The sequence below is a fragment of the Homalodisca vitripennis genome, chromosome 4 (genome assembly GCF_021130785.1).
Source record: "Homalodisca vitripennis isolate AUS2020 chromosome 4, UT_GWSS_2.1, whole genome shotgun sequence".
Taxonomy (NCBI): Eukaryota; Metazoa; Arthropoda; class Insecta; order Hemiptera; family Cicadellidae; genus Homalodisca; species Homalodisca vitripennis.
The window spans coordinates 76,633,564-76,659,874 of record NC_060210.1 but is presented as its reverse complement, the minus strand read 5'-3'; the positions used below and the strand labels follow the sequence as shown (position 1 = coordinate 76,659,874).

Sequence of the window (26,311 nt, the reverse complement as noted above, 5' to 3'; positions counted from 1 at the left end):
TCATAGCGCTTCCCGCACGGCTATCGAGATTACTAAACGTGGCATGTAGGGCGCATCCGAATGTGTTACGGGATTACTAGTCAACGGGTTAAATGGTTCTTAGCATGTGTCCTGACGACAATAGTCAAATATCATAGTTCTCAAATAGTATGGTATATCCTAATTTAACTGCCTTTAGTGTATGTCCTCGCTGCAATGATTTCAAATTATGGCCCTTACAAGGTATGAGTAGGCAGTAATGAAGATAAAAATGAATGTAGAGTAATAAGAATTTTTGTGCAATTTTATTGTAATTTTTACCATCATTATACATATGTAACATGATAAAACACCAAGCATCTACTTATGTTCTCGGAACGTATGATGGAACTCCTGTCCTTCAAACGTGCATGCGTGTGTGTGTGTCATAAACTTTTGAAATCAATTCTATGTCAAATTTAAATTTAGATGGAGTACATGAGGCTTTTAGAAAAATGTCTGTAGAGCTATATCAACTGTGATTACATACTTCTGAATGATCAGCCAACGATTATTATAATTGTTTAATTTTACCTACAAGACAAACCGAGCTGAACAAAATAGAGTAGAATAACAGATATTCCAATTTAATATTTTTTTTATAATAGATGTATCTTTATTCTGCGGAAGAAGTCAGTTTAGGAAACCATGTAAATCAGACGGATGCCCACAAAACCTAGCCAATTATCTAACAAACATGTTCAAAGCACGTGTTGTGGAGGTAGGCTTTGGCAGGTATTGTGGAAGAAATAGTGGGAGAATTAACAATTGACAGTCAACATGCAGTTCTCCAAAATGCATGGAGGAATAAACTTAACTGAGTGAACAGTGCCAGTGTTTATAGACATTAAAGTGTTAATGAAGTGAACACTTGAAAACTGTGCTGGATAAATAACAGAAGTAATGTTATATTACATACTACTATTATTATTGTTATGTTTAAACTAAAAGTACAATTTGAAATCTAGATCTTAAGTAATGCATTGTAAAACATTATGGAGGTATTTCTACACCAATAACACTTAAATCAATTAACTATACTATCAATTTTTAAGGAAAAATAGTGCAAACTTGATCTCTCAATTAGAAAGCCGCAGACCTACTCCTAGGGTACGGTGAAGGTCAATTGTATATAAAATTAAATAGCAGTTTAATTGCTGCATTATGATTTTGTTTTAACATCTCTACCCTGTTTCAACATAGTTAATTTATTCGTCGTCGACATAATACTCTTTGAAAAATATGTCCTGTCAACATCCCTAATATCAGTCATATCCTCCTTACTCTGATCCAAGAGAGCTGCCCACCCTTTATCGTAAGGAGAGATAAACGTTTTGGATAGTCTTCATCCTGAGGCTCAATTCCAATTAATGTTTCTTATCCTCTTTTCCCATTCTTTGACAAGAGCTTTGCTGTACAGTAAGAATTACAATATTCTAAGATTTTAATTCTTTAGAAAATTATAAGGGGTGGATATAGACACTTTTTGACTAAAGTAGGCCTCTCATATTGAGTATGTATATATTTTGTTTGATCGTGGAAAAAAGGCAAATTATGGTATGGCGTCTGTGTAATACGAGGGTTGTTCAATAGAGACTGACAGTAGCGGACATGTAAACAAACAAAGTACAATAATTAGTTTTTTTCAAGTTGGTATGAAACATTGAAGTATTAGCAACATCCAAATCAGCTGTTAACATTATTGCATTGTTGTCATGGCAACCGATTAATAAACAGTTGCAAATTTTTGCCTCTAAAGTTTACTACGGCTGATTTTTTTTTTTTTTTCGCAAAGATATGCGATAAAGTTTTGTATAAAACTGCGGAAAAGTGCTACGGATACTTACAGCGACTTGAAAAAAGCTTTTGGTATTGATGCAATGAGTGAAAGAACCTGTTTTAGATGGCATAAAGACTTTAAAAATTAATGGGAATCATGTGAGTTAGAAGGTGGGCCTGGCACCCCTGTTTCTGCCCTTACTGCCCTGTTCTGATTCACACTGACCCACATTTAACTATTATAAAGCTTGCTGTAATGCTCGATATATCAATTGGCAGTGTCCATACACTCATGCATGATCATTTGAATATGTCACGTGTCTGTGCTCGATGGATACCATGTCTGTTAACACCAGTTCAGAAACAAAATCACATTGAAATTTGCCAACTTTGGTTACAGTGCGTGCGTAGTGAATGGTGGAAAAATATTACTGTTATGATCCTACAAAAAAACAACAGAGTACAGAGTGGGTGGAAAAAGGTGGACAGACACAAAAAAAACCTTGTGCTCAAAGGTCTCCTGCAAAGGCAATGGTGATTGCGCTCTTTGATTATCGTGGTATGATGTACTGTCCGCATCTGACTTGTTTGCGAGCTCAAGGAATGCACCTGCCATTGGTTGAGGCTGTCGACCAACTGTCACTTCCCGCACTACTACCCAGCCTAAAACTATTAGTTATTTGCCTTGTCACATTATAATGCCAGGAAATTGGTGTATTTGTGTATGGCGCAGTGTAGTAGGTACGGCGGTTATCGCAAGATAACCAGATCAAGCAACGCCGAGCGTGGCTGCTGCTTGGACAGGTGACCGCTGAGCGATCCTGTCCTTGCAAGCGGCCCGCCTGCCCGGCCATTGGTGGTGGTTCGGAAGTCACCTTTAAGCCGTTGGTCCCCAGGTTAAGTGTTAGAGAGGGCTTCTTAGCCCTAACTTCGCCTGGTAAAATAAGACATGCTTTACTTTTCTTTTTTTTTTTTTATTTAAGTAATTCTATATTTTGGGTATAATGACATTTTTTACATGAGCTATAACATTGTTTACTCTTATCCTAAAACTGTAAAGTTATTTAAATTATAAATTATTATTTAAACCATAGCAACATAAAGTTGTTTTACTTATTATCTTGAAAAATGTTGGGACTTGAAACCATACGTTTTATAATAAAAAGTCCGTATATTTTTCAAAATATGACACAAAATAAGTTTTGTTTTCTAAGCTTAGTCGAATGGACATGCGAGATCTGATTCAGAAGAACTCTGGTCGTCGTCACTTTCACTGGAGTCCACGCCACCAAGTTCAATAACGAAGTGGTCAATGACGTCTTCTATTAATCCATCCTTTATCCAGAAGTCCTGCTCTAGTTTTAGGGTGTGATTTGTAAAACCTTCCCAGTCTATTTTGGTAACAGAGTTCATAGCATGTGTTGTCACTTCCTCAAGTTTTGTTAAAATCACCTTTGATATTGTGATTTTTAATTTCGCATTTCATGGTAGCCCAGGTTAACTCTATAGAATTTAGCTCGCACATATAAGGTGGTAAACGGATTACTAAATGTCCATGTGCCTTTAGTAAAGAATCTATACGGAAAATCTTTTGTGGAGGTTTGTGTTGCACTATTAAATCGTACAGTTCAAATTTTTTCATAGTCGAGGAAACAAGCTATATTAGTTTTCATTAACCATTCAAACATGTCATTTCTAACTGCATATTTAGAAGGAGGTTTATTGTCCTGAAGGCAGTGATATGGTGCATTATCAAGGACAACTACGCTGTTTTTTGGAAGATGTGGCAATAGTTTTTCGTGAATCCATCGTTCAAAATTAACGCCATTTATTTGACTATGGTAATCACGGTAGCTTTGCCAGCTTTGAAAATTAAATTGCAGTTATGAAGAAATCCATCTTTCGTGCCGGCACTAACCACTATTAGTCTATTAGATGGACTCGTGTTTGTCGAGACGCAAGGAACACCAGGACGACTCCAACATTTTCCAAAAGTTAAATTGTTGTCCACCCACGTCTCGTCTAGGTATACAATAACTTTACCCTCGTGTCTACACTTATGTATCTCTCGCAAATAACGAGCACGCCAGTTTACTATATCAGGCCGTTCTATTAAAACGTTCCTGATTTTTCCACTTAAACTCCATGGTACGAAGTAAGCGTCGTAAAGTGTGTACTCCCCAAGGAAATTTAATCTTTTGTTTAATTGCCGTTAATAATTTATGTACCGTTGGCACTTTCTTTTGTACAATGTAAAAATCATTAATGGTATCACGAATCACTCTCTGGTCAAATTCATCGATGTGAAATTTTTTCCCTCTGAATATGGTCTTTTTTCCCAGGAGTACTTAAGGCTTCATTACCGGCTTCGACACCTTCTTTCCTTATAGATGTTACACTTCGCACTGATATACCCGTTTAATTAGCTACCCGGATATTACTCTGCTTCAGTCTATGTTGGAGAGTACCCGTATTTGATTCTTCATCACACTTTTGAATAACTCGCCTTATAACATCCCTTGCCTTACTGTGAATTGTCTGTCCCTTCTTGCGAACCGAAGCCATTTTGAAAAGCTAAAAACTCACAAATATACACTATATTAAATTAAACTTCCTTTCACCTAATGAATTTACACTATGTTATACATTAAATCATAATAATACAAATTTGAGGTGCACTGGTGAAATCACAACTCTCTACTACAAGGTATTCGCGGGCGAATGTGCGGAGGTGACTAGTAGCGCCGTTGCCGGGACAACGGTGACGTATTGTCTGTGGAGGGGAGTCCTCACCCTCGCCCCCCTCACCCCGCGCGCGCAAACAAGTCAGATGCGGACAGTACACCCATACTGTACCACAGGGCCAGACAATTAAAGGGGAGTACTACATTTTAGTATTGAAGCAACTAATCAAAGATCATATCCAATAAGCGGCCAGACCTCATCAGACGCTGGAAACTGCATAGTGATGCAGTTACAATCCACTAACTTGTGTGTTGTGGGTTGCTGTGTTGTAGTGACAATGCTTGTCCCCATATTGCCAATACTGTGCTTCAGTCTATAACCACAAAAGGAATCGAAACTGTGCCACGTCCACCCTACAGCCCTGACTTGGCTCCAAATGACTTTTTTCTGTACCCTCAGGCCAAAAAGGGCTCAAAGGCCGGCGTTTTCCAACTGCTACTGCCACTATTAAGACTTGGGTCTATTTTGTAATAAAATTATGAACATTATTTTAAGTTACAGTTTACCGTAGTTCACTCTTAGTGTTATGCGATAACTGCTACTGCCACTATTAAGACTTGGGTCTATTTTGTAATAAAATTATGAACATTATTTTAAGTTACAGTTTACCGTAGTTCACTCTTAGTGTTATGCGATGTGAGGTTGTAGATTATACAATGTGAGGTTGTAGTGTTATGCAATGTGAGCGTACATTGCACATGCCAAGTGCTATGGACCAGCTTTGTACTCCCCCTCCCTTGGCACACCAAAAATACACACTCTGACTCATAGAACAACTGCACATTGCACTGTAGTCTGCAATGGTCGGCAGTGTGTCGTCTGTTGCCTCAGTGCAGACATCGATTCCACTGTTGTGATAATTATTTGTGTCATAAAAGTTTGACAGCTGATTGTTATGGCGAGTAAGCGAAAGCATACCACCTTTACTCTCGAGAACCTGTGTGATAAATGAGAGTCGGTCCACACGCAGAAGGTGCAGCAGTGCTTGGCCTTGCACTACGATTCTTAGAGCAAAAGACTACTGCTACGCCTTCTAATATCATGTTTATGAAAAGATGGTGAAACTACACAATTCAATGTGACAAAAAGACAATTACTGAATTCATGTCCTTTAACAATTTAATATTGTACTGTACGCCAGATTTTGTTGATTTTACTTAATTTAGTACTGTATTTAAATTTCTTCTTGTATGTACTGTACTGTACCATGCACAATTTGTCCTAATAAAATACTATATGCGTATTTAATGAAAGTTTTAATTTTTTTATAAAATGATGCACCCATTTTCATTTTGTTGGTAATTAGTTCCTATAACAGTGCATTATCGTTATAATTTAATATAAGAATTTCGTTCTGGACCTATTCGGATTAGCAGAATCCACTGTAATCAAAGCTTTGCTAGGCATTAGATTAGGCAATGCGAATAAATTGCAGGACTTTTTAAAAGTCAGATAACCTTTTCCTGGTGGGCACCTCATGATTTCATAGATGAGAAAAAACTTAGCATTTCAGAATCAGCCTGCAGACCCTCCAACTGCTTAATAATGGTGGTCATCGGATCATTTGTATAAATACTGTGAAAAATATGAAACCATAAATAAATATGTCTAACCAAACTCCGAGCACTGAAGATCTTGTTCAGAAACATTTCATTCCATCTATCTCTTATACTTAGAAATATATATCTCCCAATGGTATAGTAAATGCTGTCATGCATCTGAGTAACTCATTGGAGTAACTCATAAATACCACAGCTATTGAGCTGTGATATTTATGATATGTCATATTTTCTTATAAAACAGGTGATAACAACTTTAACCAAAATTTTTTTCATACTGTTTTACCTCTGTCTACTTGCAGGAGTTTTCCCAAATAAACTTAAAATAGCTCATATTTGTGCTAATTATAAGAAGGGGCCCAAGAACGAGCCAAATAGTTACCGCCCAGTATCTGTTATACCAATACTATCAAAATTATTTGAAATCTTGATATATGATCAAATTAGCATTTTTTGTTTGGAAACTAATGGGTCCTGAGTAAGTCACATTTTTGGCTTTAGGTCAGGAAAAAGCACCTTTGATGCGATAGGCAGTCTTGTTAAATTTGTACTAAATGCTTTTGAAAACAAAGACTTTGCTCAGGCCACTCTCTATGACTTGAGCAGGGCGTTTGATTGTGTAAATGACAATGACACCTTTATGAAATTAAAATATGGTTTAAGTGAGAATGTTGTTAGGTTTTTTTAATCGTTCTTAAGTAATCGTATACAGAAAGTATTTGCCGAGGGAAAATGGTCAGGAGAGCTCTTGGTTAGAATTAGAAAATAAAATTAATTACATCATTTTGAAGTGAATAAACATCTTTACAGCATGTATTAATCTATTATGTGACAAAATATGTTACGTAAAAGTACATGAATTGCAATAAAAAAATCAGGTATTTCAAAAATCGAAAATGTAGCAAATTTTATTGTGAACACAGAATATTTACCGTGATAGGTTTCAGAAATAAGAATGGTGATAATTTTTATGTACCTATATAAAGAAAACTGCAAAATAGCAATTTTTTACCCATTTTCAGTTGCTAACCAACACAATGATGAGCATAATAAAGTTGACCTTTCTCATGCAAGTTAATATATCTTTCCTTCTTTTTTATGAAGTTAGTTTATGGTTGTAGAAGTCTGTTTTTACTCTAAAATTAACAACCGCAAAAGTCAGTCATGACAGATCCCATTATAATGTCACGAATAATATTACTTAACATATGTTGTTATTTTCTTTTTAATAAAACCAATATAACAATGTTACAATTTTTCTTGATCTTAAAATCAAAAGTGTTCTTCCTTGAACCGAGAGGAACCTGTATAACAAGTTTCATGTGTCTAGGACCTTTCAATCAAGATTTATCATCACGGATAGGGAGACAGACAGACAATCAGAAAAGGAAGGCCCTGCAAGTTCTCAATCATTCATGAAATCAATTTTTTGTTATCAGATCCGTTTCACTTCAGTGTCAATCCATTCTTGTCAGAACGGACTGTAGAATAGTTTAGATTAAGTGCATTTTAGAACAGTTTTGAAGTAAGTTTAAACAATGTCAATAAACAAGCCTGTTATTTGCTCATTTTTGATCAGTGTTAAGCCTGTTTTTGAGCAGTTCTTCTTGAATTAATTCAATTATACAATTTTTAAAACCATTTTGATGATTTTCTAAATTATTTTCCTTGATGTTCCAACAGGTTTGTAGTATTGGAGGATTGTAATCACATCATAGAAAGTGGACAACTACAAGAGCTTGTCACTACTGCTACTCAAGGAGGAGGAATGAAGCTCTTACGGTGTCCAAAGTGCAACCAACCTATAGTAAAAACGATGCGGTGTCGAAATATCTACATTCGACTGCGAAAACAATTGGGGAAGATAAATAGTTCAGTAACTGCAGAAGTGAATCGATTAAATCAGACGTTTCAAAATTATCTTCAGTATTTCCAGAGGGAACCAACCAACAGTGGTGTGTAAACTAGTTTTCTAGAGCTATCTTTAAAAAGTTTAGAATAAGTTCATTATTGCAAAATACAAGGGTGGTCTGGAAAGTTTCCAACCTAAAGGTGAAGATGGCAGCACTTGAAAATTTAAAACTATTGAATTTCATTGTTCATCCGGTGTCACAAAAGTATCATCTATTTTGAAGCGCAGTTTTTATGTAACAGTCATTTTAAGTGAGTTGATGTCCTGCTGAAATCCTATTTCACCAAGACAACGCACCTAAGCGGCTGTCATGGTGAAAATCCACAAATTATGGCTAAACTGCTTGATTGTCCACTTCACTCACCAGATCTAGCCCCAAGCGACTTCTTTTTGTTCTCTCATCTAAAAATTGTGATGGAGAACAAAGATTTTCATTACCTTCGTGAACTATTATTTTGCAGAGAAAAAAATGCTGAGTACTGTTTGGACTGTTTACAGAGATGGGAGAAGTGTGTAGAGTTACAAGAAGACTATGTTGAAAAATATAAAAATAATTTTCAGAAAAAATGTCTTGTATCTTTGTTAGGTCAGAAACTTTTCATACCACCCTCTTATACTGAGTGTTAGTAAGAGAAAGTTGTTTGCTCAAACTAAATTAAAAGATGTACTCATAAAATAAAGTTTTAATCATTTAGTGCTTTTTTACAGCATTAATGAACAATCTGGTATCTGACTGTACACAAAAAGTTAAAGGAGCCTACCAAAGACAGATGGCACAAGCTGTTATCCTCTGCTTACTCCAGCCCCTAGTCACACAATATTGTGGTCTACAATGGACACTAAATACAGAGAATAGGCTTACCAGAGAATCTAGCCAGAGGTTACGAATCAGGTTAGATTATTTGGCAAAATGTCTCCAAATGCGACTTTTCCACATCAGCTACCAGGACATCTTGCACATAGAACTTGAAGTGACTCGCATTTTACGAATTCTGGAATTTACCGTCTTCCCTGAACTATTTGTGGTACGTTGATCTAAATACTGTTTATTTGCTAATTAGTAAAAAAAGAAAAGTATTATTAGAAAATTTATTAGAAATTAGTAATAAAAGTATACATGTCATCTTGCCATTACATTAATTAATGTAAACAACCATGAAATAAAGTAAAACAACATTCAAAACACTCAAATGTTACAAAATATTATAATTATATTCACTTTTACTTAAAACTTACTTGTTATAATTTATAAAAATGCAGAACGGACTAAAATCAATCACTGAAGAATTATTTGTTGTCACAACAATAAGTATGTGGACTTAAAAACATTGAAATATATTCCAAATCTATTTATAATATTTGACTAAATGTAAAACTCATCAAAGCAGTATATCACTCTGAATACAGTTAAATATTGCTTTAATTTGTTGCTGAGCACTCTAAAAGAATTGTTGTCTTATATTGCAGTTATTAAGTTTTTTTTTAATATTCTCTCATAGGAGAGGTTTTTGAACAAGTAAATGGTAATGATTTTTAATAACGTAGGATCTGTTTTTTGTGTTATAAGGATGTATCATAACATTATTGTTTGGATTTTATTCTTTCAAGTACTATCTTGGTATTGGAAAAAATGTACTGCGGGTAAACAGTAATAATGCTTAAATTTATAAAATGTTCCTTTAACTGACATATTTTCTCAGCTAGAGAAGGGTTGTTGCAAGTGGAACTTGCACAAGTCAACTGTTGCAACAAAGGGGTCTGTCACACATTGCAACTGGAACCATAGGTGTATCCAAGGGGCGGGAGGTTCAGAGGTTGTAACCTCCCTATTGATAAAAGTTATCCATAATTAGTAGTTTATATTTATTTTGGCGCATTTTCTAGAGTCTGCGCTGTGTATTCGTGGACAAAAGCGATCGGCAGTAAGCAAATTACCGACTGGTGAAACATTTTTTTGTAGTTCCTTCTGTATAAAACTATTTACAAATATATAGTTACAAAATTACGTGATATATAAATAATATTTAAATTGACACTCGTATTTATAAATGCCATTGTGTCTGCTGGTTATATGCGTGAACGTTAGCTGCTCAGTGGAAAATGGGCAATCGCTAATTTTTTTTTTTATCTATACGTCGTATTTTGTTTTGTACCATATCTATTACTTTAAAGGAGAAAGTAGATGTTATGACTTTTAATTCTAAATATGTTCATTTCCCTGAATCTCTGCAAATTCTATTGAAGTTATGTGGTATCCTGAGTTTACTTTAAAAAATTAACTAACACATTCACTGCGGATGACAAAATTACCGGCGACAGAAAATGCGAGAATTTTGTTTGTTTTTTGCTTACCCAAAACGGAGTCAGGATAGCCGAAAGGTATCCCAAGGTACCTTGGTAGGTTGTCCAAGGTATCCCGGAAGCTTCGTTGGCCAGAACGGGTGACGTCATTTCCGTGCCGAGTCTGCTCGTCATCCGCACCGGGTGCTGTGTCCCCATGTTGTATGTGCTCGCAGCACACTAGGTTTCGGCACAAACACTCGCGAATTACACGTATATAGTACATGAATGACACGTAGATAGTACATCAATTACACGTATATATTACATATTAGTTTGAAAAATATACAACATCCAAAACAGTTAACACTCCCCGAGTAAAAATTAGAAAAAAACAATATACATCCCCACCCACAGCCAAAGACTAAAAACTACTTATTTTTCCTCGTGATACTTATCAAAGCAACTGAGTTCAAACAGACCTGGTTCGGCAGGGCACACTGCACAATAGTACACTGTTTCCTTACGCTTGCCTTCTTGGTAGCAAACGCGGCACCTCCGGATAACTGACTTGCCGTTTCCTTTGCGCTTCATTAGTTTGGAGAGACGATGCATGCTGTTGCGCGTCTGTGTGATGAGCAGTGGGGCTTCCTTTGGAGGGAGCAGGTCTTCAAGAACACGAACTCGGAAGTCATACAGGGACAGTCTATCTGAGTTGTACATGTTGTACAGGTAAAAAGAATTTACTACAACAACCTGGAGAAGGTGCATTTGACTGTCTTCATCAGATGAAAAATTATCGTCAATAACATTATCGTCTTCCTCCATAATGATTATATACACAGTCAACAGACACTATAATCCACTCACACAATATTGCAAAGCATACACAACAAACGAAAATGGCGAACCGGCGACGAATCGCACCAACTGACTCACCGAAACAGGCACACCTTGCTATGAGTGTTACAGCCTTCCCGGGCAACTGCTCAGCTCACACTGAGGCAATATGAAAGCAGCTGCCGTATGCCGAGCTCGCTCGTCACCCGCAGTGAATGTGTTAAGTAGAGTTCAGATGAAGTATTTAGTTTATTTTTTGATTGTACTGAACCAACCTTGTGTATTGGTCACTATCTCGTACCAAAAGATCATCCACCGCAACAGACCTCTGACCCACATTATAGGACTGCAGTCTATCCCACGGTAGCGCTGTGTTGGTACTTATTTGTTATCTTTGTATTTCCGAATTGAATACATGCATTTTCCAAACATTACAGAAAGGAAATCTATTAGGTATACACAATGTTATGTTGACACAGAGATAAAAACTAAGGAGCTTAAAATAGGTGATAGCGATAAGTCGTCACCAATTTTCTTGTATATCGCTAATGACGAAATAGTAGAGCACCACAGCTTTGTGGCATTTCTTGCAAATACCGCTAGTGACGATAAACCGTCATTGTTTTTTGTTCTTTTTTTTTCTCTCTTTTATTCTTTTATTACATGAACATAAAGTACAGTAATAGTGTCATACAAAATTCAAAATGTCATGTTGCACTTGGCGTAAGTGTTAAAAACAGTATTACAGTTGTCTATTTGGTTTGAAAACAGACTAGAGAATCAGAAATGTTCAACCTGTAAAACCGATAAAAAACCGGGAATTTGAAAAGAGGTTTTGAGTGGCCACCCTGTATATGGTTTTTTTCCCAACATATGGTTTATGGTTTCAAATATTTATTTCTTTGAAATGTTAACTTGTGTATAATTATACTTTGTATGTAATTCCTCACAGAGAGATAAAATATGTTTCTCCTTTTTTTCTCTAGAAAAGTTGTCTTGAAAGATTACATCTTTTCATTTTGAAAAGCTTCTAATTATGAAAAACCATCTTAATATAAGAGCTTCTAATCACTAATATCAATTAATCTCCTATATAGTTCTTTTCACCAACACGACGCACCCTAGGGAAAGTGTGTTATAGGATTTTAGGAGGGAAAAATTAAAAAATCAAAAGTCCTACATATACATAAAAAGAAAATGAGAATTTAAATTAAAATTCAAACTTTTCCTACAGTTAAAACTGGTATTGATAGCATCCTGCCTCTGTTGATTATACCTTTGTTCCTGTTTATAATGTGGTAACTGTGTTTTACCTTGTAGTTAGGGAAAGGTAATAATCATAAATCGAAAATGAGTCATTGAACACAATCATTCTGTGCATTGGCAAGAAAACACTCCCTCAACAACCTAAGAAATATTAAACCTTGTAAAATTAAAGACTTTTAATTATGAATGGATCATCTGTTTTAGTCACCTCAACACAATCAGAATCAGAAACATCTTTATTCAAAGTTTACACATGGTGGTGTACATGAAAGGTGTCAAGAATATAAACATAATTTGTATTTTTAAATACATAAGTAGGTGTTTATAAAGTCCACAATAAATCCATAGAAAATTATAAATAATAAACAATATTAATTTTGAATAATTTAGATAAGTATAAAATAAGTGGTAACATAAATACATACAATCTTTATCTATTATGAATTGCAAAAATTCAGAGAAGGAATATAATGGTAAGTTGGTTAAATAATTTCGCAATTTAATTTGAAAAATTTTAGCCTTCCGTTAATTTTAAGTAATTTGGAGGTATATTAAAGAATTTTACACCCATATATTTTGGCTTTTTACAATAGAATTGCAAGTTATGAAATCTATAACCATATTATTTCTATTTCTGGTATTATAGTCGTGAATGTTGCCACAGGTACTAATGTCACTTACACGATTTTTGACAGACAGTACAGTGCTATACATATATGCACTTTAGACTATCATTATCCCCAATCGAGGGAAATGCATTTTAACTTATTCATTCCATTGCAATTTTAGAATAATACGGATTGCTTTTTTCTGAATGATTAAAATTGAATCCAAATTTTTGCAGATGTAGATCCATATAAAGAAATACCAAATGTAATATGTGAATGAACATACGAAAAATATATAGACTTTATTGTTTGGTCTGTACAATAATTATGACATTCTACGGAGAGCATATTAACCCGAATTAATTTTGAGACGATCTTATCTGAATGTTTATTCCAATTTAGGGAACTGTCCAAAGTTAATCCCAAGAATTTTACCTCTTCAGCTTTCAGTACAGAAACTTGTTCAATTTTTATATGCCTCTATTTGCTTTAAACTCAAGATAAACTGTTTTTGTGGATTCAAAATTAAATTACTTCTTTGAAAAACCTTATTTAGATTTGACAAACTGAGGAAGACTAACATTTCGACTTCCCCCTTAGATGATGCACTAACCCTCAAAGTGGTATCATCAGCATACAACACAACTTTTCTAGCTCTGGAATACTTTTAAGGTAGCAGAGGAATAACAGAGGTCCCAATATTGATACTTGGGGCACCCCAAAAAATGTTTGTTTTAGAGTTGAGGCATATTTAATTGTAAAATTATTTTTGTTATTTAGGTGTTTAATTTCCACATACTGCTGTCTATTTTGTATGTATGACTTGAACCAATCATATTCCTTCCCTTGAATACCAAGCATAGTCAACTTTTTTAACAATATTGTATGGCAAACACTGTCAAATGCCTTATGCAAGTCCATGAACACTCCTATTACCTTATTGCCTCTGTCAACAGAATCAATCACAGATTCAAGAAAATCAGTGGCAGCCGTAACAATAGATCTAATCTTCCTGAAACCATGTTGGATGCTGTCAAATAAATCATGTGTTTCTAAATATTCTACCAATTGATTCGCCATTACACGCTCAAGTATTTTAGATATTACAGGCAGCAAGGCCAATGGCCGATAATTAGCTGTGTCCAATTGATCGCCCTTTTTGAAAAGAGGTTTTATTTTTGTAACTTTAAGTTTCTCTGGAAAATGTCCAGATAAAAAGGATGAATTTACAATATGCAATGTGGATCAATGAGAAACTCCACAGCACCTTTAAGTAATGGTACTGAAATATCATCGTATCCACTACTGTAACTATTTTTTAGGTTGCCTATTATTTTCATAATTTCTTTTCTATCAACTAGTTTACATTGAAAATTAATGTCTGAGATTGTATGTAAAACATCATAACTCGGATGATTTTGAGCTATGTTTAATTTTTTTTATTGTCCTTAATTACATTGACATAATAATAATAATAATATTCTTTATTGCATTAACAATATTTACAATTACATTGCATGCGTCATAAAATGGAACAGAGTATGTCATAAAGCACACAGCATGTCGTAAAGATATCATTCGGTCTTCATTTATCTATATCAGAACCGGGTTATGTGTTAATAATCTTGATTAACTTCATTAATTTCTAATGTTTTCACCCCAGCGGCCCATTATGAACTCATCAACAGAGTAAAATGCCTTTGACACCAGGAAGTGTTTTAGTCGAGCTTTAAATTGATTGGGATCGTTTAAATTTTTAATACCCTCAGGGAGCCTGTTGATTAGCCTGACACCAACTTGGGGTGGTAAGCGTCCATAAGCCGTCATTCTGTGCTGATCGAGTCGGAAGTTGTCCCTGCCTCTAGTCCCGTACTGATGGACATCCCTGCCCCGTTCCAACTCACATTTGAGTCGACAGTACAGGATAACCTCTAAAATAAAGATACAGGGTAAAGTCAGTAATCCAAGACTCCTGAAGGCGTCTTTGCACGACTCTCTGGGGTTCAACTTTAACAAAATTCTAACGGCTTTCTTTTGAGATCTAAAAACTCTTTGAAACATGTTTTTGGAGCAACTGCCCCACAATATCAAGCCGTAAGACAGATATGGATGTATAAGACCATAGTAGGCCAGTTTTAAAACATCCAAGGAACAACAATTTGCAAGGTTGCGCAGGACATAAATGCCTGAGGCAACCTTAGAGCAAACGCTCTCAACGTGGGTGTTCCATGTCAGCCCTCTGTCAAAGGTACATTCCAAGGAACTTGGTGGATTCAGCTTCATCCAGAAGAACGTCGTCCACCATCACCGCGGGCCGGAGCTCTTGGTCGTCATGCTGCCGAAGACAGAAGTTCATGACGTTTGATTTTAAACTGGTTGTTTTCAAATTAATTCTGTAAAAATACTCCATACATGAATTAAGTTCGATGAAAGACTTTATTTCAAGATCGTGTTTTGATTTTGATCTGATGCAGAGAGTCGTGTCGTCAGCATATTGAATGACTTTTCCATACTGGATTGATGAGTTCAACCTGTTGACATATATCAGGAAAAGGACTGGCCCCAGTATTGATCCCTGGGGGACACCATAAGGCATTTTTACCTTCTCTGATAGAGCACTCCCAATCTGGACATAATACTAATTTAGGGATTCACATACTTTTCTTGGATCTGAAATTATTGAATTTTTATGCCTAAATTGTATATTCTTTTTATATAATTGAGGCGGTAGCTGCTAGAAGGGCCTATCTCAAACTTTAGTAATAAAACCCTACATTGGTATGCTGTTTTTTAGCGTCACATAACGGTACAAAGATTAAATAAAAAAAATTAATTTTCTAACCTAATATTAGGGGCCTTTCTTGTTCAGACAAAATAAAACAAAGCAATAATTTACATCAACATAATTCTTTATTAACATGATACAACCTAAACACATTTTAATGTTAAAATTAGCCCCACTGTTCAGTGCTAACTACTTTTCTCTTTACACCTTTTGAGTTAGATTTGAAAAGAAGTTTACACTCATTTCTTCAGTATCTAACACCAATCTAAATAAAACACTCAAATACTACTTGTAAGCTACACAATCGCAATACAAAACAACAAGAAGTGAGGTTATATTGTACAGCAGAAAACACAAACACACAGCCAGCTGATGCCACCATTTGTCTATGCTAGAAGGGCCTCTCGACACATAGACGTTTAAATAGGTTTATCTTGACAACAAAGAGGAATATTTGAATGAGTGAGATGGAGGTTATACTTAAACATATGGAGAAAAAATATAAGCGATCTCCGCAAAAAGGGCCCATCTCGAGATAGGCCCTTCTAGCAGCTACCGCCTCAATTTAGAAGAACCAATTTGTGAATTTACAATTTTCCATGTGCCTCGTTGACAGTTTTTAGGTCGTTCAATTTTTTACTGTAATAGTTTTGTTTTTCAAGAGTAATTTTATTTTTTTAAGTATTATATATATTTTTAACATCGTCAGTAAGTCTTGGGGACTTGATTTTTCGAGCAGCATTAATTTCAATAATTAGATTTTTCTTCTCAATTTTGAAATTTTCAGTAAACCAGAGTTTATTGTCCAAATGTTTTCTGACTGTTACGCAAGGAAAATATGTATTAAAATACTGTAGAACCATAAAGATAAACGTGTCATATTTTAAATTATCGGTAGCATTATAAAGCAGTGTCCACATTTCTAAGCTCAAGGCTTGATTAAGATTAAATATATTTTCTTCAGAAAAAATTCTAGAGTATTTGAATAAAAACTTAGATGAATGTTTATTATAAGTTGTATTATCAATTATCTTGACAAGCTGGCTATCATGGTCTGACAACAATGTATTCACTGACCACCCGAATCTGCGATAACTCAAAATTAGTAATTACATTGTCAATTGCTGATTGGCTATTAATAGTTATCCTAGTGGGAAAATCTATCAAGTATTTCATATTATGTTGTTTAAGCATCTGTTGTAAGCACTTTACAGAGGAATCGTTTGCAAAACATAAATATTAAAATATCCACATATTAAAATATAAGTATATCTATTGTTTGAAATACTAATTACTGAGTTTAATTTTTCTAAAAACATATTTACATTAGCACTGATTGGAGATTTGTAAACCCCTCCCAACAACATTTTTTTACTGCCGAATTTAATCTCAACTAAACATAGTTCAAAAATTTGTTAGTGTAATGTTTTCAATTGTAGGAAACATTATTTCTTTTGCCCTTATAGAGTTTTTAGCCAATATAATTACACCTCCGCCGTACGTATTTCTTTCGAGCATAGTAAGAATGAATGTTATTAATGTTGTCTAGTGATTTCATCTTTTTTTATTTTATGTTCTGTGATTATTAGAAAGTCCGGTTCAATCTCAATAGTAATTTCCAGTGAATAAATTGTAGAGGGCAGATAATTAATGTTTTGATAAAAATGTTAAGGCTGATAGGAGTATTCTTATAGTTACCGTTAATCTTGTTGTTATCTATATTATTATAATATGGAGCATTGTGCACAGTAGAAAACATATGCTGTTCTACTAAATTTACACCTGATTCTTCAGTTGTATGGTTTGCACTAAAAAAGGCATAGTTACAACCACAACTGATTGCTGATGTTGCTTTGATTACCCCTTTTAAAACCAATCGGTTAGTGTGAATAAAAATAAAAATTTGTAGATGGGCCCTTTCGTGAATCTTTCAAGAACGCAACTCTTATCCCTCGCTGGATAAATCAGCAACACTCTTTTGCTTACCTTAAATAAAACACATTCGCTTTTCTATTAAGAGTACTTATGTATTCAAATGACTATTCTGGAAACCCTAATGTTCAAAGTTTTTGAAGTTTGGGTAAACACAGATCTTTGGAGAGGGTGGCTGCTTCCGTCATAAGATTGCCTACATTACTTTTTCTGCAAAGATATTATAACAGGCCTTCATGTCTATATAGTTGGCTAACACATTATAGTCTGTATACTCTATTTGCATCTCAATCATTAGTTCTTGTTAGTCCAGCAAAAAAATTTGTTAGCTCAGTGTTTTAGCCATTACTTTTTGTATAAATCCATGAGCCAACTTCATGCTGGCCCATCTACAACTTAAAAATTTTTGAAATTCAGTTTGCTGGTTGTAAATTTGTTATTTCTTCTAATTTTAGCCCAAAAAAAACGTTAGTTTGATTTCCCAAATTGAATACTTATTAATGATTTATGAAAATTTGCAGGCCAACTCACATTGTTCCACACATCCAACTAAAAATATTATGCTGATTAGGTTTTTATTAGTTCTTAATAGTTCAGGCATAATAAAACCTTAGTTCCGTCTTATATATACGAGGGGTATCCAAAAAGTAAGTTTCCCTGTTCTGTAAAAAGACACGTACGTAACACAGCGTGCAGCTGTGAGCGGGGATATGTAGCGCGGTTCGGTTGGCAACAGGTGCGTCGGTCACTGGCCCATTGTCACGCTTCTCAGTCAGTTGCTGCCCAAACATCATGGAGACTCCACTGCGTTCTGCCGCCAGTTGCGAAGTCCGTAGTGTTATTCGTTTCTTGACCGCCAAAAACGAAACTGCTGTTGAAATTCATCGTCAGTTGTGTCAAGTGTATGGTGAACATGTTATGTCCGTTCAGATGGTCCGTCGTTGGCGTGCAATGTTTTTGGAAGGAAGAGAAAATGTTCATGACGATGAGCGTAGTGGCCGACCGGCCAATTCTCTGCAACCTGACGTCATTAATGCTGTACGAGCAGTTATTGACAATGATAAGCGAGTGACTCTCGATGAAATTATGGATAAACTGCCGTCAAGTGTTGAAGTTAGCCGGTCATCTGTGCACAATATCATGACAGAAGATCTTCAGCTTGCAAAAGTGTGTGCAAGATGGGTGCCTCGCTTATTGAGCAATGCCCATAAACAACAACAAATGGCTGCTGCCCAGTCTTTCTTGCGATTGTTTGACGATAAAGATGAAAACCTTTTCAGTATAATAGTCACTGGTGATGAAACATGGATTCACCACTCAACTCCAGAGACCAAACGCCAGAGTATGGTGTGGCAAAAAAAAGGAGAGGCAGCTCCTCAAAAAGCCAAAGTTTTTTAGTCGGCAGGAAAGGTAATGGCTACAGTTTTTTGGGACTGCCGTGGAGTGTTATTGATTGACTATCTTCCTCGTGGCGAAACCATAAATGCAGAAAGGTATTGTAAAGTTCTCACCAGACTTCGGCGGGCAATACAGAATAAACGGCACGGACTTTTGTCGCGCACGGTTCTGCTTATTCAAGATAACGCCCGACCACACGCTGCTCGTGCAACAATGGAACTTTTGAGGAAATTTAAGTGGGATGTTTTTGGTTATCTTCCATACTCACCAGATCTTGCGCCTAGCGATTTTCATCTGTTTCCGGAGCTGAAAAGACACCTTGGCGGTCGGCGATTTGCCAACAGCGATGACCTTCAAAATGAGGTGGATACTTGGCTTAAAAATTTGGCGGGTGAATTTTGTGATGCTGGAATAAAAAAACTACTTCCTAGATACCAAGAGTGCTTAGAAAGGGATGGTAACTATGTAGAAAAATAAGGTATGATGTAAAAAGTTGAATAAATGTGTTTCAGTTATTTTTTGAGTCTTTTTAACTTTTTCATAATTAATGGAAACTTACTTTTTGGATACCCCTCGTATTTTAGAAATTGTGCACCAATTTCGACGTTAGTGCTTTCATTGGGAGAGAAGGTTAAATTCACATAAGGATGTCCCTCAGGGATCGATTCTTGGACCTCTTCTGTTTCTGATCTGTGTTGGTAGATTAAATTCTGTAATCCAGCATGGAAAACTAGTTCAGTATGCTGATGACAAGACTCTTGTTTTGTTTTTTTGTTTTTTTTTGCATGTCAATACAGCACCCCAGATTGGGTGGGTCTTGATTTAGATATCACTTTGTAGATGGAATTAAATGCAAGCATTCAATATTTCTATGAACTTAATTTGAAAACGAATCAGTCTAATTCCAATGTCAAAATTTCTGCCTTTGTCATCATGGTCATGCCATGTAGCCGTCTGTGTTTTTGTATGATATCTCTTTTAGAAGAGACTAATTCCACAAAGTTTCTGGGAATGATCCTGGATAGGGGGCTTGTCTGGAGTGAACATGTTGATACGGTTTATGCTAGTCACTTTAGGCATCTTTGCCCTGTGGAATTTGTTATATTCTGTTTCCCGGGAATTTTAAAACTGGCCTTAGTCCATTCACATTTTGCATATGCAGTGAGACTTTAGGGAGGTTGGGCTAAAAACCAAATGGAGCAAGTCTTTAGACTTCAAAAAAAGACTATTAAAATAATTGGCTGTGTTGGGAAGATTTCCGAGATTTGGGATTGTGGTGACTGCCTTATATTCTTGAGGAGATCGTGTACTGCATATTTAGATGCGCTTTGATTCATGGCAGTAATGTCCATTAATATGTAACCAGAGGCAGGGACAACTTAAGAACGTACCAACACAGACTGACATTATCTAAACACCTACCATGACAAGTTGGTGTCAGACTAACCAATAAACTTCCTGAAAGTATAAAAAAATCAACCTGTCTCAAACTCCTTTTGGTGTCCAATGCATTTTACTCTGGTGATGAATTCATTATGAGCCACTGGGATATTTGAAAGTGCTGTATTTGAATGTAAGTGGGTATAATTGTAAGTGTGAATATCTTGATGAGGGGGACTACCCATTGAATTGAGAAATCTGTTGATGATTGCAATATATGTGTATACAGGGTGTATATTATGTCTGGAAACACCCAAATATATCCTTTAATAATTTAAATATAAATTTTAAACCTCTTACAATCGTGATGGAGATTGGGCATCTACTTTTTGGAACAATGTTTTGTTATGTAACACCAACGTGGGACGTCCTGCCGAGGGTATCGTGAATATTCTTAATGGAAGCCTATACCTTGTGATACATAATTTTAAAGGTAATAGCTTACTGAATTGAATGCCACAAACCGCATCTCAAAGGAATTATTCTATCAGAAAATAGAGCATTTTTAGTATTGAAAATTTACTGATGTTCAACAATGTAATTTTAACATGGTTCTTGCCACAAAATGTGTTACACTAATTTTTTTAAGCATTTTTTTTTAAATGTTCAATTAAATAAAAACAAAAATTTCATTTTAAGCTGGTTCTATTAGCACAAATTTGCCAGTTTTTATTTCAGTACAATTATGGAAATACTTATGTTATTGATTTCTTATTACAAATAAAAAATAATGTATGCTGTTAGAAAAGTCTTACAAAACAAATGTTTTACCTGCATTTGGTGTCAAAGCAATTGTTCGAACTGTGTTCCTTCTACGGTTTTGACAATGAGCCAATCTTGTGTAAAATGATTCGACAGAGTTGCCTAACATTTCTTCAGTTATCAAAGCAATCTCCTCTATAATCCTGTTTCTTAGGTCTTCCAAATTATGAGGCTTTCTTCTATAAACATTGGATTTTTAAATGACCCCATAGGAAATAATCGATTGGTGACAAATCTGGAGATCTTGGAGGCCATTCGATTTCTCCTCTTCGGCCAATCCATTTATGAGGAAACCTTAAATCCAAATACTCTCTTACCTGTATCCCATAATGGGGTGGAGCACCATCCTGCTTGAAAACCATACATTATCAAAGTATTCTCCTGATGCAATTTGAATAGCTGGGAATTATTTCATTTTGGAGCATATTGTAGTAAAGTTCGGCATTTAAATTTCCATTGATGAAAAAGGGTCCAACAATTTTGTTACCTAAAATTCCACACCATACGTTCAGTTTTTGTGGTTGCTGTGAATGGGACTCAGTAATCCAATGTGGGTTTTCACTAGCCCAGTAACGGCAATTGTGCCTGTTAACATTGCCATTTAGGAAAAAAAGTTGCCTCATCAGAAAATAGTATGTTGGTCAGAAAATCTCTATTGTCATCACATTTGCGCATCACAAGTTCACAAAACTCAACTCTTCTGTCGTAATCATCCTCACTTAACTGTTGGACTAAATGAACTTTAAATGGTTTGTATTTATTAATTTTCAAAATCTTAACTCACAGACATAGGGTGCATATCATGTTGCTGTGCAGCTTTTCTGAGCGATCTATGTGGGTCTTCAATAAATGTTTGCAAAACATCTAGTAGCATGTTCTTCATCTGTTGCAGATTGTATCCTACCCGACTTTGGGCCGATTACGTACACTCCCTGTCATTTCAAAACGCTCAATAGTTTTTGATATTGTTGAAACACTTATGGGGATTCCTTTCTGGGAAAGTGTCATTAAACAAATTACAAACTTCCCCGATAAGAATCTTTGACGATCGCCATATCCTCGCATCATCAACAGAGTAATTCGTTCTCTTTCAGACAATTCCATTAAAATGCCAAATAAAAACTGAACTACTGTAATTAGATAACTTGTTGACAGCAATGCTTCAGAGACACTGATTAACTCGACAGGAAATGATATGACCTTTGTCCATTTGTAATTCCCAAGCTTAGACCTGTCTAGTGAAAAGCTCCATGCTAAACAAACTGAAACCTGTAGACCAGATGATTAATAACACAATAATGTTTCTCATAGGCTAGTGACCTTTGTCTCTTTAAACCTTCCTGCTGACTGGAAAACATCAAGTACAGATTCATAAGTAATCAGAGAAAGTGACTCATAAGTTTTATTCATTGTAATAAAAACTGGTAAATTTGTACTAATGAAACCAGCTTAAAAATAAATTGTTTATTTTAATTTTAATTGAACATTTAAAAAATGCTAAAAAATTAGTGTAACACATTTTGTGGCAAGAACCATGTTAAAATTACATTGTTGAACATCAGTAAATTTTTCAATACTAAAAATGCTCTATTTCTGATAGAATAATTCCTTTGAGATGTGGTTTGTGGCATTCAATTTCAGTAAGCTATTACCTTTAAAATTATGTATCTACAAGGTATAGGCTTCCATTAAGAATATCACGATACCCTCGGCAGGACGTCCCCCCTTGGTGTGACATAACAAAACATTGTTCCAAAAAGTAGATGCCCAATCTCTATCACGATTGTAAGAGGTTTCAAATTTATATTTAAATTATTAAAGGATATATTTGGTGTTTCCAGACATAATATACACCCTGTATATAAATATATATTGATATAAATATTTTTAATACTATCGGACACAGCGAACTTTGTTCTAACAGTCAATGAATGGGCAGATTTAGGATTCTAAAATGAATACAAAATTATTCAGTTAAATTTTGTATTATATCAGTACAATAAAATACATGGGAATGGCAGGAAGAGTGTACTCTTCAGTAAAGCACCATGTGATACACAACAATTTTCGTCTTGTTATCAGGCGCAAGAACAAATAAAGCAGATGGTTTTCGGCTTGTGAACATACCATGGACAACTGACCATGTAAGAAACATGCATTTTCTAGATTTGGACCACAAACTTTTAAGGATTGGCCTTGTTCCAAAACCTCACCCTCTCTTAACCAACATTCAGTCAGAACAAATATGTCCAAGCGTGGAATATCATTCAGATATACTAAAAGTTCGTTAAAATTTTTACAATAACTTCGGATATTACAATGAAATATTTTTAGGCTGTCATAGCATTCCTGATTAAGAAAAAATTACTAATTTGTTGTATATTATACAATTCTATACAATGGTTTAAATTTAAAGTAAGTGTCGTCTGTTCAAAAAAAGAGGAATATGCAAATACAATACCCACACACACAAATATACATTATTATAATAATTGATTTAGTATGCATTATATAGACATGCACAGAAAACAAAACAAAAATTAGACATATCGATAGAATTAAAAACAAGCCTTCCTTTACATATATATGTAATTGACACACATATGCGCATACACTCATGCACACATACATTCACATGCACACACATACGCTCACATACACATGCACACATTTTTTATAATGGAGTATAACTAAAACATAGATTATAACTGAAGTTGCTTCAGATACCTTTCAATGTGGTACACAGGTAGGGTCGAAAGGATGATACCATCTATTTGTAAAGTATAAATTCAATACAATACTTAAACTTCCAGTTATCTTCCATCTAGCTCTTAACATGAACAAAATATTTTTTTCTCATATATTGTTGTTTAAGGAGAAATTACATATTTTCTGTAAACAAATTGCAAGAAACCAAACCTATTATAGCGATGTGAAATGTGTAACCAGTAACTTGATAGTCTCTCTTTTTGTTACAAGGTATGACATTGCTGCATATACTTGGGAGAACGACTTGACTTTATTAAGGACATACAATCTAAATCCAGTTAAGAGATTATCTTCCACCCTGAAGACTCGAGAAGCGACCAAGAATTGGTTCCAGTGCGATAATCAACACTTGTACGTGAATGAAGGTGGAGACTCATGCCTTATATGTTTGGAAGTAGAAGAGAGAAAAAGGAAATTGATAGTGCATGGAATTCGAAATGAGGAAGTGGAGCAGAATCAGCAGGAGGAGAATGAGAAAAGGCTGCAGGAACTCAGGAATCGTAACCTTTCGGGGCCGATTCCTGTGACAAATTTCCGTCGGACAAGATTTAGAGGACAAGGTAGAATACGCCGCAACCAACGCGGTCGTTGGTAATATAAAAAACTGTTCCTATAAGAATAAATTACTTTTTAATGAATGGATTACAGTTTTGAGATACAATACAATTTATTAAGTATGACAAATTTTAGTTTAGTAATTTCATTTATTACAATTAAGCAAGTACATTAGTAGTTTATAATAAATATAATATTTTGATTTTTTAATTATGTATTTGCCTTTGTGCAGTGCTTTGTGTAAGGATAGTACAGTTCTTCTTATAACAAAATATTTTTTAAATGTTATCCATATTGTTGTTGTACACCTTTGTTCTTGGTTTATAATAAAAGTTATTTTGTATTAATTTTTATGCTTTCTTTACTTATTATAAACCTGTGTTTGATTTTTATTTTTTAATGTTTACAAACATGATTGAGGTGCTTAATGTAGTGTCATTTAAATAAAATAATATTGAAATGATTTTATTCCAAAAAAACAATTAATATTGCCATTACAATATTCACATTGGTTTAATCTAAATTTTTTAAATGTCAGTTTGTATATCTAACATACATTGATAAATGGAAAATGGAAGGGAAAATGGCAGTGTAGTCAATTTAACCTAATCACAGCAAACCAGTTTTCAAATTAAACTTTTAAAATATTTTAAGGTAACAACTTTAATGACTTTTTATGGCAGTAACAATCCTCTTAACGATCCTAGTCCTCAGAAGAGATTTAATTAATGCTCCAATGTAAAAAAATAGTATTATTTACAGATTAAAGTATTAACTGAAAGTTAGAAGTACTAAATTTATAAGATGTGGTAGAGTAATAAGATTTTCAGGAAGTAGTAATTTGGTCTGGAAATGAAAAAATTTTGGTTGAGAGCAAATATTTGGTTGGCAATGGCGTGCACATAAACATCAAAGTCCAATTATTAATTAATGAATGATATTATTTAATTGTCGTAGATTCTTACAATTAATGACAAGGTCAAATTTGCATCTCAACTGCAAAGTCATAATAAATTTCAGCAAGAAGAAAATTTTAATTCATTCTGAATTAGTGTAATAAATCCCTAACCATTCAATCAAATAACTGATTTATGTGTATAAAATGGTCAATAAATAACAACAATAAGACTAAAGTAAGAACAAATAAGAAGAATCTAGATCATAATCAACAAAAACTAATAAGTTGATAAGATATAGCAACCAAAATTGATAGCATAGTTTTAAAAATTATATAAATATGTTACAAATAACAAATTTGTACCAACAATTACTAAAAATTGGTACATAAATTATTAACTGATTAACATTAACAAAAGGTAGGATATTGGCTTAAAACAATAGGTAAATAAATAATTAAAAGTAAATCCAAACAGCTGAAGATTGTAGACAGATTAACACTTTTACCGTATCACCGGTCTGTGAGACCGGGGGTGAATTTCATGTTTCTGAAATTGGCACTACTGGTGTTCGGTTGCCCCCTCCACGCTCAGTAGCTGTCAACCGGTCTCTCCTGAGCCGTTTTTGATTGGTTTTAGTTTGTCTAGGGCGTTTGACCTTGAATCAGTCCAGTTATTTTGTGAGCGCTACGGTCTACTGTACCGGACGATACGGTTACTGTAACTATTCTACCGGTCTGTCAGACTGGGTGATACGGTTAAGGTGT

The 26,311-nt window shown here is 34.8% G+C and overlaps 1 protein-coding gene across 3 annotated transcripts in view; it reads left to right on the top strand.

The window, feature by feature from the left end:
* The window catches only part of LOC124359554 (NFX1-type zinc finger-containing protein 1-like), a 138,019-nt gene extending 113,024 nt beyond the window's left edge, over window positions 1-24,995 (top strand). For all 3 annotated transcript variants that reach the window (XM_046812398.1, XM_046812401.1, XM_046812399.1), the window contains exons 15-17: window positions 7,785-8,056; window positions 8,722-9,038; window positions 24,304-24,995. In XM_046812398.1, coding sequence (XP_046668354.1) covers window positions 7,785-8,056; window positions 8,722-9,038; window positions 24,304-24,309 — 595 coding nt within the window. In that variant the 3' untranslated portion in view covers window positions 24,310-24,995. The remainder of the gene's footprint in view (window positions 1-7,784; window positions 8,057-8,721; window positions 9,039-24,303) is intronic.
* Window positions 24,996-26,311: the final 1,316 nt, after the last annotated feature.